The 14,084-nt window shown below is 38.2% G+C and overlaps 1 protein-coding gene across 1 annotated transcript in view; it reads left to right on the top strand.

The window, feature by feature from the left end:
* The window catches only part of UNC80 (unc-80 homolog, NALCN channel complex subunit), a 222,889-nt gene that overhangs the window by 68,261 nt on the left and 140,544 nt on the right, over positions 1 to 14,084 (top strand). Inside the window, exons 18-20 of the mRNA XM_055574457.1 lie at positions 20 to 228; positions 1,397 to 1,503; positions 7,305 to 7,401. Of these exons, the coding sequence (XP_055430432.1) occupies positions 20 to 228; positions 1,397 to 1,503; positions 7,305 to 7,401 (413 nt within the window). The remainder of the gene's footprint in view (positions 1 to 19; positions 229 to 1,396; positions 1,504 to 7,304; positions 7,402 to 14,084) is intronic.

A 14,084-nucleotide genomic window follows, 5' to 3' on the forward strand; every position in this document is an offset into this window, starting at 1 on the left:
TCCCCTTGCCTGCTTTCAGCGATGAACAAATGCAAGGGGGAAACCTGGGGCGAAAAGATTTCTGGCGTAAGATGTTCAAATCCCAGAGTGCAGCGAGCGACACCAGCAGCCAGTCTGAGCAAGACACTTCAGAATGCACCACTGCCCATTCAGGGACCACCTCTGACAGGCGCGCCCGCTCCCGGTCCCGCAGGATTTCACTCCGGAAGAAGCTTAAACTTCCCATAGGTAAAAGTATGTCTTTTTTATTTTACGGTTTCTCTTATTCCCTGCCATGTCCTCAGATCAGCTCATAATCAGAACAGAGCAATGCATGGGAAAGTAGAGAAAGGGAAAGCTTTCAAGTCACAAACCCTAGGGTGATTCATTCATTCATTCATTTCTTTCAGCAGGTATTTCTCAAACCTTTACTGTGAGCTTCTAGGGTGTGCAAACACTGTGCTAAACTTCAGTGATTAAATGATGAGCATCATTTCACAGTGTCTGACTTTGCTGAACTTACAAGCTATGAGGGGTGGCAACCACTAAAGCAGATCATTATACAACAAAGTATAGTTGCAAGCTATGAATTTTATGAAGGAAATCTACATGGTGCTGTGAAAGCATGCAATAGCAAGACCCAATCTAAATAGGAAGAGGAGACAGAAATCAGGGAAGGCATCCTGAAGGAAGTGACATTAGTATCTGCAGAGTACTTGGGAGAAGGAGGAAGGAGAGCACTCCAAGTGGTAGCAATGCAATATGAAAAGGTATTAGGAGGGAGGGACATGGAAGAACTGAGACAAGAGCGTCTGTATGACAATGGTGGAGCCATAGAGACCAGAGTATTGTGGGCCTTGCAGGTCACCTGGCTCTTCATCTTTTAGCCCTACAGAGGCCAGATGGGATGTTGAACAGGGGGGTAACATAAGCCATAAGCAAGTAGATTTTTTTTCTAGAAAATCACTGCATGGAAAACATACTGGAGGCAGCATGAGTAGATAAGGGAGATCAGATAGAAAGCTGCATTATGGTCCAGGTACAAGTAACAGTAGCTTAGACTGGGTGGTGACCATGTAGACGGAAAGAAATGGACATATTTGAGAGATACTTAGGAGGTAAAATCAACAGGACTTAATGGAAGATGTGAAATTTGACAAGGACTACATGGATTACACTTTTAATCACCCAAGAGGCCCAGGTTCTTTTTGTCCTGATCTTAGTCATGTGATCTTATAGTCCAACAGTGAATGTTTTTGTTCAAAGCATGTACATTTTGAAAACAATTTTTGTTCACTTTTGTTTATATTGGGTCCTGTAATTTTCATTGCTTTTTGGGCCCATGCCAACATTTTTGTCTAATCCATTTGGGAGAAAATGCTATAATGGTCTAAATTTTTTAAAAATTATTAACTAGGAAACTGGCTGAAACGCTCATCCCTCTCGGGCCTGGCAGATGGCGTGGAAGACCTCCTGGACATCAGTTCTGTGGACCGCCTGTCTTTCATCAGGCAAAGCTCCAAGGTAAACAGGACGTTACTTACGTAAGGGAATGTTGTAGTCACTAATAGAAAAATGTCAGGGCTGAGAAGTGCTAAACACCTGGAGGGGCTGAAGAAATTCTCTTCACGTTTAGTAAGTTTGGGGAACTTAAATGAACTATGGAAACTAAGATGTCTTAGTATTCAGATCAGATCAGATCAGTTGCTCAGTCGTGTCTGACTCTTTGCTACCCCATGAATCACAGCACGCCAGGCCTCCCTGTCCATCACCAACTCCCGGAGTTCACTCAGACTCACGTCCATCGAGACAGTGATGCCATCCAGCCATCTCATCCTCTGTCGTCCCCTTCTCCTCCTGCCCCCAATCCCTCCCAGCATAAGACTCTTTTCCAATAAGTCAACTCTTCGCATGAGGTGGCCAAAGTACTGGAGTTTCAGCTTTAGCATCATTCCTTCCAAAGAAATCCCAGGGCTGATCTCCTTCAGAATGGACTGGTTGGATCTCCTTGCAGTCCAAGGGACTCTCAAGAGTCTTCTCCCACACCACAGTTCAAAAGCATCAATTCTTCGGTGCTCAGCCTTCTTCACAGACCAACTCTCACATCCATACATGACCACAGGAAAAACCATAGCCTTGACTAGACGAACCTTTGGTGGCAATGTCTCTGCTTTTGAATATACTATCTAGGTTGGTCATAAGCTTCCTTCCAAGGAGTAAGTGTCTTTTAATTTCATGGCTGCAGTCACCATCTGTAGTGATTTTGGAGCCCAGAAAAATAAAGTCTGACACTGTTTCCCCTGTTTCCCCATCTATTTCCCATGAAGTGGTAAGACCAGATGCCATGATCTTCGTTTTCTGAATGTTGAGCTTTAAGCCAACTTTTTCACTCTCCACTTTCACTTTCATCAAGAGGCTTTTTAGTTCCTCTTCACTTTCTGCCATAAGGGTGGTGTCATCTGCATATCTGAGGTTATTGATATTTCTCCCGGCAATCTTGATTACAGCTTGTGTTCCTCCAGTCCAGCGTTTCTCATGATGTACTCTGCATATAAGTTAAATAAGCAGGGTGACAATATACAGCCTTGACGAACTCCTTTTCCTATTTGGAACCAGTCTGTTGTTCCATGTCCAGTTCTAACTGTTGCTTCCTGACCTGCATACAAATTTCTCAAGAGGCAGATCAGGTGGTCTGGTATTCCCATCTCCTTCAGAATTTTCCACAGTTGATTGTGATCCACACAGTCAAAGGCTTTGGCATAGTCAATAAAGCAGAAATAGATGGTTTTCTGGAACTCTCTTGCTTTTTCTATGATCCAGCGGATGTTGGCAATTTGATCTCTGGTTCCTCTGCCTTTTCTAAAACCAGCTTGAACGTCAGGAAGTTCATGGTTCACATATTGCTGAAGCCTGGCTTGGAGAATTTTGAGCATTACTAGCGTGTTAGATGAGTGCCATTATGCAGTAGTTTGAGCATTCTTTGGCATTGCCTTTCTTTGGGATTGGAATGCAAACTGACCTTTTCCAGTCCTGTGGCCACTGCTGAGTTTTCCAAATTTGCTGGCATATTGAGTGCAGCACTTTCACAGCATCATCTTTCAGGATTTGGAATAGTTCAACTGGAATTCCATCACCTCCACTAGCTTTGTTCGTAGTGATGCTTTCTAAGGCCCACTTGACTTCACATTCCAGGATGTCTGGCTTTAGGTCAGTGATCACACCATTGTTATTATCTGGGTCGTGAAGATCTTTTTTTGTACAGTTCTTCTGTGTTTTCTTGCCATCTCTTCTTAATATCTTCTGCTTCTGTTAGGTCCAATCACAGAAAGGAAAACAGTGACAAAAACTTTAAATAAAATTGTAATGCAGCTATAAAGAGGTATATAGCTATTTGTGCTCGTGCTCAGTTGTGTCTGACTCTTTGTGACCCAGTGGACTATAGTCCACCAAACTCTTCCATCCATGAAATTTTCCAGGCAAGTATACTGGAGTGGGTCTCCGTTTCCTCTTCCAGGGGATTTCTGGGTCCAGGGTTCGAACTTGCGTCTCCTACATTGGCAGGCAGATTCTTTACTACTGAGTCACCTGGGAAGCCCATATAGATATTAATTCCCAGCTACTTTTAACACACGTGAAATCCTCACATTTTGAGATCCTGTCGAAGGACACATAACTATACAATGTGCATAGATTTCTTTTATACACACACAGAGTTTATCTTTGTTCCCTCCTTTTCCTACCATCTGAACCATTCTCCCCATTGACAAGAACAAAGAAGCTCAGGGTGATTTTTCCCACTTATGGCCTTCATCTGTTAAGCATCATAGTAGCCTGCAGTTTGGAAAAGGTCATAATTCTTACTGAAAGCATTTCTGATAAGAATCTTTCTTGTGACTGGTTTGTGGTCTGCTCACAGTAATTGTTGGTGTGTGATAGAAGTTACATTCCTTTATATACAATTTGCCTAAACTTTTTCTTCCTAGATCTCACTAAAACCAATTTTCTTCTATCTCTTTCAAAAATAATGTTTTTAAATTATAAAAAGAATATAGCAATATTATGAGACATTTAGAAGATATATTTGTAATTCCTCCTTCATATTCTTTTTATTAAAATTTGGCCAAGTATTTGAGAGTCTGTGAAGTATATAGCTTCTTTGCTTTGCTATAAACACATTTTAAGCATTAGGGGGGAAAGCATGTTATTGCACTTTAATTATAGGACACCTTGTGAATTCATTTTTACTGATTCTTGCATAGAGATTTGAAATCTTCTATTTGGCTATCTTTTACTTTCATCTGATTCTCAGCTGTGGTGTTTTTTATAAAGGATGAATATGACTTGTTCATAAATTTGAGTTTGGACTTTAGCAGAATTAAACTCTAAGACTATCTCAATTATTTGCTAAACTATTTTCATAGCGCCCAATTATTTTACTTTCAATCTATGATCAAGACTCTCCTTCAAAGTATAGTTATAAGTGATGTCTTTTTTGGTACATGGAAATAAACTCTACAGACTAGCTAACCAGATATGGAAATCAGAAAAAATGAAGTAACTTTTATATTATAAACAAATTATTTTTCAAGGTAAAGGTCAAGTTCAGTTCAGTCGCTTGTCATGTTTGACTCTTTGTGACGTCATAAACCCCAGCACGCCAGGCCTCCCTGTCTATCACCAACTGCCGGAGTCTACCCAAAACCATATCCATTGGGTCGGTGATGCCATCCAACCATCTCATCCTCTGTTATCCCTTTCTCCTCCTGCCCTCAATCTTTCCCAGCATCAGGGTCTTTTCAAATGAGTCAGCTCTTCACATCAGGTGGCCAAAGTATTGAAGTCTCAGCTTCAACATCAGTCCTTCCCATGAACACCCAGGACTGATCTCCTTAGGATGGACTGGTTGGATCTCCTTGCAGTCCAAGGGACTCTCAAGAGTCTCCTCCAATACCACAGTTCAAAAGCATCAATTCTTCAGTGTCAGGTTCCTTTATAGTCCAACTCTCACATCCATACATGACCACTGGAAAAACCATAGCCTTGACTAGACGGAACTTTGTTGAAAAAGTAATGTCTCTGCTTTTTAATATGCTGTCTAGGTTGGTCATAACTTTCCTTCCAAGGAGCAAGTGTCTTTTAATTTCATGGCTGCAATCACCATCTGCAGTGATTTTGGAGCCCAGAAAACTAAAGTCAGCCACTGTTTCCACTGAATCCCCATCTATTTACCATGAAGTGATGGGACTGGATGCCATAATCTTAGTTTTCTGAATGTTGAGCGTTAAGCCAACTTTTTCACTCTCCTCTTTCACCTTCATCAAGAGGCTCTTTAGTTTTTCTTCACTTTAAGCCATAGGGGTGGTGTCATCTGCATATCTGAGGTTACTGATATTTCTCCCAGCAATCTTGATTCCAGCTTGTGCTTCCTCCAGCCCAGCGTTTCTCACAATGTACTCTGCATGTAAGTTAAATAAGCAGGGTGACAGTATACAGCCTTGACGTACTCCTTTTCCTATTTGGAACCAGTCTGTTGTTTCATGTCTAGTTCTACCTGTTGCTTCCTGACCTGCATATAGGTTTCTCAAGAGGCAGATCAGGTGGTCTGGTATTCCCATCTCCTTCAGAATTTTCCACAGTTTATTGTGATCCACACAGTCAAAGGCTTTGGCATAGTCAATAAAGCAGAAATAGATGGTTTTCTGGAACTCTCTTGCCTTTTCCATGATCCAACAGATGTTGGCAATTTGATCTCTGGTTCCTCTGCCTTTTCTAAAACCAGCTTGAACATCAGGAAGTTCACAGTTTACATATTGTTGAAGCCTGGCTTGGAGAATTTTGAGCATTACTTTAATAGCGTGTGAGATGAGTGCAATTGTGTAGTAGTTTGAGCATTCTTTGGCATTGCCTCTCTTTGGGATTGGAATGAAAACTGACCTTTTCCAGTCCCGTGACCACTGCTGAGTTTTCCAAATTTGCTGACAAATTGAGTGCAGCACTTTCACAGCATCATCTTTTAGGATTTGAAATAGCTCAACTGGAATTCCATCACCTCCTCTAGCTTTGTTCAAAGTGATGCTTCCTAAGGCCCACTTGACTTCACATTCCAGGATGTCTGGCTCTAGGTGAGTGATCACACCATTGTGATTATCTGGGCTGTGAAGATCTTTTTTGTACAGTTCTTCTGTGTATTCTTGCCACCTTTTCTTAATATATTCTGCTTGTGTTAGGTCCATACCATTTCTGTCCTTTATTGAGCCCATCTTTGCAGGAAATGTTCCCTTGGTATCTCTTAATTTTCTTGAAGAGATCTCTAGTTTTTCCCATTCTATTGTTTTCCTCTATTTCTTTGCACTGATCACTGAGGAAGGCTTTCTTATCTCTCCTTGCTATTCTTTGGAACTCTGCATTCAAATGGGTATATCTTTCCTTTTCTTCTTTGATTTTGGCTTCTCTTCTTTTCACAGCTGTTTATAAGTCCTCTTTAGACAGCCATTTTGCTTTTTTTTTCATTTCTTTCTCTTGGGGATCGTCTTGATCCCTGTCTCCTGTACAATGTCATGAACCTCTGTCCATAGTTCATCAGGCACTCTGTCTATCAGATCTAGTCCCTTAAATCTATTTCTCACTTCCACTGTATAGTCATAAGGGGTTTGATTTAGGTCATACCTGAATGGTCTAGTGGTTTTCCCCATTTTCTTCAATTTAAGTCTGAATTTGGCAATAAGGAGTTCATGATCTGAGCCACAGTCAACTCCCTGTCTTGTTTTTGCTGACTGTATAGAGCTTCTCCATCTTTGGCTGCAAAGAATATAATCAGTCTGATTTCTGTGTTGACCATCAGGTGATGTCCATGTGTGTAGTCTTCTCTTGTGTTGGAAGAAGGTGTTTGCTATGACCAGTGCATTCTCTTGGCAGAACTCTATTAGCCTTTGCCCTACTTCATTCTGTACTCCAAGGCAAATTTGCCTGTTATTCCAGGTGTTTTCTTGACTTCCTACTTTTGCATTCCAGTCCCCTATAATGAAAACATCTTTTGGGGGTGTTAGTTCTAGAAGGTCTTGTAGATCTTCATAGAACCATTCAACTTCAGCTTCTTAAGCATTACTAGTTGGGGCATAGGCTTGGATTACTGTGATATTGAATAGTTTGCCTTGGAAACGAACAGAGATCATTCTGTATTTTTTTGAGATCGCATCCAAGTACTGCATTTCAGGCTCTTTTGTTGAGTATGATGACTACTTCATTTCTTCTAAGGTAAAGGTTAGTATAAACACAAAGAATTTCTTTTGAGTTAAGTTATCTGACTTCTTGTTTTTTTTTCTTAGGTCAAATTCACCAGTGCCGTGAAGCTTTCTGAAGGTGGGCCAGGGAGTGGAATGGAAAATGGAAGAGACGAAGAGGAAAATTTCTTCAAACGTCTTGGTAAATGTCACTTGGCCTAAGAATTGCATGCAACTTTCATTACATGAAACAAATATTTGATTAAATTAAATGATCTACTTTATATTTTCCTTGATTTCTTAATAATTTTTTCCTCATATATATGTTGCTTGCATTACTCTTCACTAAGTCATGCCTGACTCTTTGTGACCCCATAGATTGCAGCCTGCCAGGCTTCTCTGTCCATAGGATTTTCCAGGTAGAATACTAGAGTGGGTTGCCATGTCCTATTCCAGGGGAGCTTCCCAATCCAGGGATCGAACCTGCATCTCCTGGATCTCCTGCATTGACAGGAGGATTCTTTACCACTGTGCCACGTGACAAGCCGTACCCTTTAGAGGCTTGTATATACATCTCTGTTAACCATTTGGTTTAACACATATTAGTGGATGTTCTACTGTGTTCCTCATTCCCTAGTGGGCCCTGGATTTACAAAGAATAAGGCACAGGCTTTTCTTCTGCTGTTCTGTCCTTTATTAAAAATCCAAGAGCTTTAAAGAACCTTCAGATATCCTTTTATCCACCCACCTATCTACTTAGGAATTCTGCACAGTAAATCCCTGACAGGTGGCCAGCCACCCTCTGAGCACTTCCACCGAGGGGGAGCTTATGACTGTACAAAGCAATCTGTTCCAGAACTAGACAGTTTTCATTGTTAGAAAGACTTTCCTTATATTCTGAAAATATACTTATCCATAAATTTGACTCACTGGTCTAGTTTTGGTATCTCTAGCTGCCCCCCACCCCCCGCCCACACACACACACACACACTCATACACTCATTCATACACACATTGCTAGTTTCACCTATTATCTATTTCATGTTCTCTCTTTTGATCTTACTTCTGCTGGTTAAATATTGTTGATTCCTTTTGTTTTACTTACATAGAAGTGTCTCTAGATCTATCACCATCCCGATTCTATTTTACTGTGAATCAGAATTAGATGATATGATTTCAAAATGGGGTGCTTCAGATGGAATGTAATACACTATATTTGACTTTAATCACTGTAATAGATAGTGTAACTGTTAAGCTCCAGGGGTATAACTAGTAGATGAATACAATTTAAGAGTGCATTGTCTGTTTTCACATCACAGAGTTGGTTTGTGTTGAATTTGGGATTAGCCTTTGCCAGTTGTCCTTTACATGAATAAATATCATGTATTATTTTGATGTAGCTATTATTAATTCTTCATCTCAGAATAAATAATATGTATTGTTTCATTAACATGAAGGGTAGTTAAGTCACTTACCCAGGAAGGAAATTAAGAGATAGGACCCAAAACAAGTTAAATTCTGAATCTTCTATACAATTGTGCTATAAAAATCCATCAGCAGGGACTTCCCTGGACAGTTCCTAGAATACATATAGTTGACTTATTGATTGACAACTTGTGGCTACAGTTTTCGGCCAATGATACATTTAATATACTAATGATCAGCAAGAACTTTCCCACATTATTGCAAAAACATCACCAGACTTTACCAAAAAATTATCTCACTGATACCTTTATAACTCTGTCAAAAGGAGGAAAGTAATTTAGTTTAACATATTTTCTTCATGAAACTAAGTGGTTCCTATGTGGTTTTGTTTTGTTGTGTTTTGTCTTTTTAGTGATCCTCTCTATCTAATTCTCTGTTACAGAATTTGGCTAGGCATACATACATCAAGGGGCTTCCCAGGTGTTGCTAGTGGTAAAGAACCTGCCTGCCAATGAAGGAGATGTAAGAGATGTGGGTTTAATCCCTGGGTTGGGAAGATTCCCTGGAGGAGGAAATGGCAACTCATTCCAGTATTCTTGCTTGGAAAATCCCATGGACAGAGGAGCTGGGCAGGCTACAGTCCATAGGGTCATGAAAAGTCAGGTCTGTGGTTTCAGGAATCTTCCTATTAATTGGGAACTTTGTCATTTTCAGTCCTCTTGCACTCTTTCCACTCATATTTCAGAGAAGATGCATCTAATGTTCAAAGTAGTTAGTATTATAAACAGATTTTTGTGGTGGTTGTTTGAGAAGGAAGTGTGGAACTAAAGTACATTCTCTAAATGTGTGCTGTGTTAGCTGGGCCCGGGATGGTGATAGACTAGTACTGTGATTGCATCTTCAGGTCCTTTCTGTGCACTGGAGTGTAATTTGATGAAAATGAGCCATAACCTCAGAGAGTCAGGTCTCTCACATTGGTTGCCTTCTTAATGAAGCTTTTCTGTACTTTCCCATTTGTGAATTTTTCTCTTTAGTAGAAAAGAAGAAAGCATGATTGAGTCATCTCCCTTTCCTTCTTCAAGTAGTAGGTCAATATTTTTATTCTTACTCTTATTCCAAACATGTTATCATTAGTCTTGCTCATGCACATTTGTTTCTTCTGGATTTTGTGTTTTTCTCACTACTGTTCTTACAGACTTCAGCCATTGTTTTATGTACTCTTTATATTTCATTCACAAATAGAAAAGACCTGATACAAAATATTCACACATCCTGAGTCTAGGGTGAGTTTGCGTCAACGGTACCCACAATACAGTCTCTACCTGTGTGTCTAGAAGACAAAATGATAAAAATCTGGAACTGATTCTGGGATATTTAATGTGTTTTTGACTGAGAAAAGAATGTGGTTTGTGCATCATAATTCTTTGTCCATAATCTCTGGCTTGTTAAAAATTTTTAAAGTATTCTATGAGACAATTCTTTTGGAATGTTTTGCAAGAGACAGATATCCCCAGCTATTCTAAAAAATCAAAACAACATTATCTGGTCATCTGAGTATGTTGTATTTTGCAACAACTGCCATCCTTGACCTTGTAAACATCTTAACTTTGAACCTGTTTTTGCTTTTTATTTCTTTCTTTTCCTTTTTCTAATACTTTGTGGTCTGTGAATAGATGATCACTGCGCATCCATTATAGATGCATTGTCCATTTCTTTCTCATTTAAATTACTTTAATTACCTGTTTTCTCTGTTTCTTTAAAGTTGTTGAAGAAAGCAAATACCAAACATTCTAACTCTCAGTTTCAATGTAGTACCCTAACTTCACTGGGTTAAGATAAAATGAATATGTGGTTGAATTTTTTAATCTAAGATTTTATTCAACAAATGAAAAATACATTTACTGAACATTTACAGAACTGAAATTACATTCAGAGACCAGCCATCTTTTTCTTCTGTATTTTCCTATTTGCTAAGAATATTTCATTTTAGAAATCATATTGTCTCTATTTGAAGGAAGATATTTCATTAACTAAAACAATGTTTATTCCCCCCAACTGACCAGGAAAATTGATGACTTCTTTGTGCTCAGCTCTGTCATGAATTGTATGGAAAATGCTTCTTAAAGAAATACTGGATTTTAAAATGTCCTTGAGATCTAGCAACTTTTTGGAAATATGTCCTATGTAAATTATACATCAGTAAATTTAATGTAAAAAAATAGTCAATAAGTGTAACTAGAATGTATTGAGACTAAAATATCAATCATGATGGAGCAAGCCAAGAGGCATCCTTACATTCTAGTAAATGTATATAAAAGATTAATAAGGAAGAGGTACATTTTATAAGCAAATTACTTTTAATGTTTCTTTCAGTATCACAATATGAAAGGTCAACAGGGTACAACTGGACAGTCTGTATCATGTACAGTGTTGATTAATTTCTTACAGTAAATTTTACTGAAAAAATCACAACCTTCAGCAGGATGTAAAAGTCTTCAACATAAACATCTGGGTATTCTAAAACACAGTGTGGCCTGGTGGGAAGAGAGCAGGCTGTTTATTACTAGTTTGGATTTGAATTCTGACCTTATCACTTTCTGTTGCATGAACTTAAACAGGGCTAATTCACCTGTCCTTTCCTCTTTATCTCTCTGTTTCTATTCTTTCTCATTCTCTCTCTTTTAAAAATCATTTTAAAGATCTATCTTATATAGCTGTTACCAAAAAAAAAATAAATAAATTGTAAAATCTCTCATACAGTACTTGACACATACTAAGTGCTCAAAGAGTTAGTAAATATATTGTTATCTATTAACACTATATGGGCTTCCCAGCTGTCACTAGTGGTAAAGAACCTACTTGCCAGTGCAAGAGACATAAGAGATACAGGTTTGATCCCTGGGTCAGGAAGATTCCCTGGAGGAGGGCATGACAACCCACTCAAGTATTCTTGCCTGGAGAATCCCATGGACAGAGGAGCCTGGTGGGCTACAGTCCACATGATCACAAAAACCAGACATGACTGAAGCAACTTGGCTCACAAGCACATTAATGCTATATAGATACAATGGAAATTTTCTGTTGTAAGTAGCTTTTACTTACAGCATGATCCTTACATCCTGGACTTGTGGGGTTTTTACCAAATGTGCATCGTCTGCGAATGATTCTTCACAGAATAGATTCTTACCAGCAATGATTGTTTTGATCACTTCTGTTTTCATTATTTTATTTATACTTCTTAACTGTGTTGTTTCTGAAGTTCTTTCTATCAAAATGATACTTTCTTGGGAATTCCCTGAAGGTTCAGTGGTTAGGACTCTGCAGGGGGCAGAGATTCGATCCCTGGATGGGAAATGAAGATCCTGTATGCCACCTGGCATGGCCAAAAAAAAAAAAAAAAAAAGGAAAGGGAGACTTTCTTTAGTAATATTGAATATATATTTTTAGAAGTAATTATCTTGTCAAAAAATATTGAAAAAATAGTGGTATATTTATTCTTAATGCTTCCTTTAATAAAATGATGAAAACTTTAAATTGGTTAAATAAGAATTAATTTTTTGACCATCCAGTCTATCTTATACATTAGTTCTATTACAAATTTGAGAGTTATAACTTAATATATCTTAAATCTTAATTATGGTAAAAAATAATGGAACAATTTGATTCACTGAAAAGAAAAATCTTATTATTTGGGAATCGATCTTAAATTCAAAGTTTAAATTTAGGTACAATTAAAGTTATAAATATTTAATGAATGAGATATCCTGTGGCATGTGTATCTATTAAAGGACTGTATAAAAATGATTAATAAAGTGATATATAGATAGGAAAAATAACAGGAAGTTACCTGTTCTAATGGTTTCGCTTATGTTCAATGAGTAAATAGAATAGTAGTTTGAAAGACAGCTGTCTGAAGACAATGTTGTCCAGGAAATGTTTGTTCATTATCTGTAGCTTCTAGCTATGCCTTTTTAGGACCATTTGAAATTCTGTCTTCTGAAATTTTTTCCACCTTCAGATTCTTTTTGTGCTACTTCCTTTTGCATTTGATACAAAATATACTTACACTAACTAGAAAAAAATACTGATGATGCTGAATATGGAATTTTTATTCTAGAATATTTATCCTTGAAAAGGAAACACACCCATAAGGAATGACATATAGGAGATGTTGATAATGATATTTTCATTATATTCTGAGCCATTTTTGTACTTGTGAAAATTTTCAAACATAGACAAAGAGTAGAAAGAGTGGTCCAATGGATTCCAAATATCTATCACCCACTTGTAATAATAAAAAAAATTTTTGCAATTTGCTTCATCTTATTTTTTAATATGTTTTAGAACAAATTCCACACATCATATAATTTCGCACCTATATAATTCATCATGATACTGAGATATTTTGAAAGCTGTTGACCGGGAATTGGTAATTATTTTTATATAATGCCATATTTTTTTAGCTTGTGGTAATAAATCCAATGGAATCTGTTCCCCAAGCTTGAACTGCTTTCAAAGAATGAAACACAGGTGCTCACCTGTTTCCACTAGTACACGTGATGGCTGACATCCCTATATGCGGCACACTATCATGGTAATCCCAGCCCACAACTATAAATACCACCCTCTTATTTACAAAGAATGCAAGTAAGTAAAAGGATAAGTCTAACTCTGGATTTGATTTTTAAGTGCAAATTTGTGAACATTAGTGTTTATTAACAGGAACGAATTATTCACCATATATCCTGCAACTACCAGTTACGACACACTTGCATGTAGGGCACTTTAGTGGAGAGCAACAGCTATAAGAGCCACTTTTTTAAAGCTGAGGCAGCAAGTGGGAAAGTGGGGCAGTGCTTGGGCGAGATTAAGGTACTTTTTATAGAAGAGGTGAGAAAGCCATTTCCTATAATGGCATCTGTGACTGAGTGAGGACCTGGGGTTGGCAACACTGCAATTGAATGGTGTCAGTACACATTAAGCCACGCACGAAATCAGCCTCCTGGGAGTATATTCTGAAGTGTGACGAGTCCATTTCAAAATCATGGGAAGCAATCTGGGCTTGGTTTTTAAAAGTATATTCAATATTATATGAGATTATATATATTACATAGAATATAATATACATTATATAAGAGAAACTAAATATTATATATATACGTGTGTATACACACACACACATATACTAGAAATTATCAAAAAGCTATGAGATATTTAGGTTATTTTAAAAAAGAATTGTTCAGTTGCTCAGTTGTGTCCTACTCTTTGTGACCCTGTGGACTGCAGCAGGCCAGGCTTCCCTGTCCTTTGCCATCTCCCACAGTTTTCTCAAACTCATATCCATTGAGTTAGTGATGCCATCCAACCATCTCATCCTCTGTTACCCGCTTCTCCTCCTCCTTCAATCTTTCCCAGCTTTAGAGTAGTTTCCAATGAGTCGTCTCTTTGCATCAGGTGGCC

Source organism: Bubalus kerabau, chromosome 3 (genome assembly GCF_029407905.1).
Source record: "Bubalus kerabau isolate K-KA32 ecotype Philippines breed swamp buffalo chromosome 3, PCC_UOA_SB_1v2, whole genome shotgun sequence".
Classification (NCBI taxonomy): domain Eukaryota; kingdom Metazoa; phylum Chordata; class Mammalia; order Artiodactyla; family Bovidae; genus Bubalus; species Bubalus kerabau.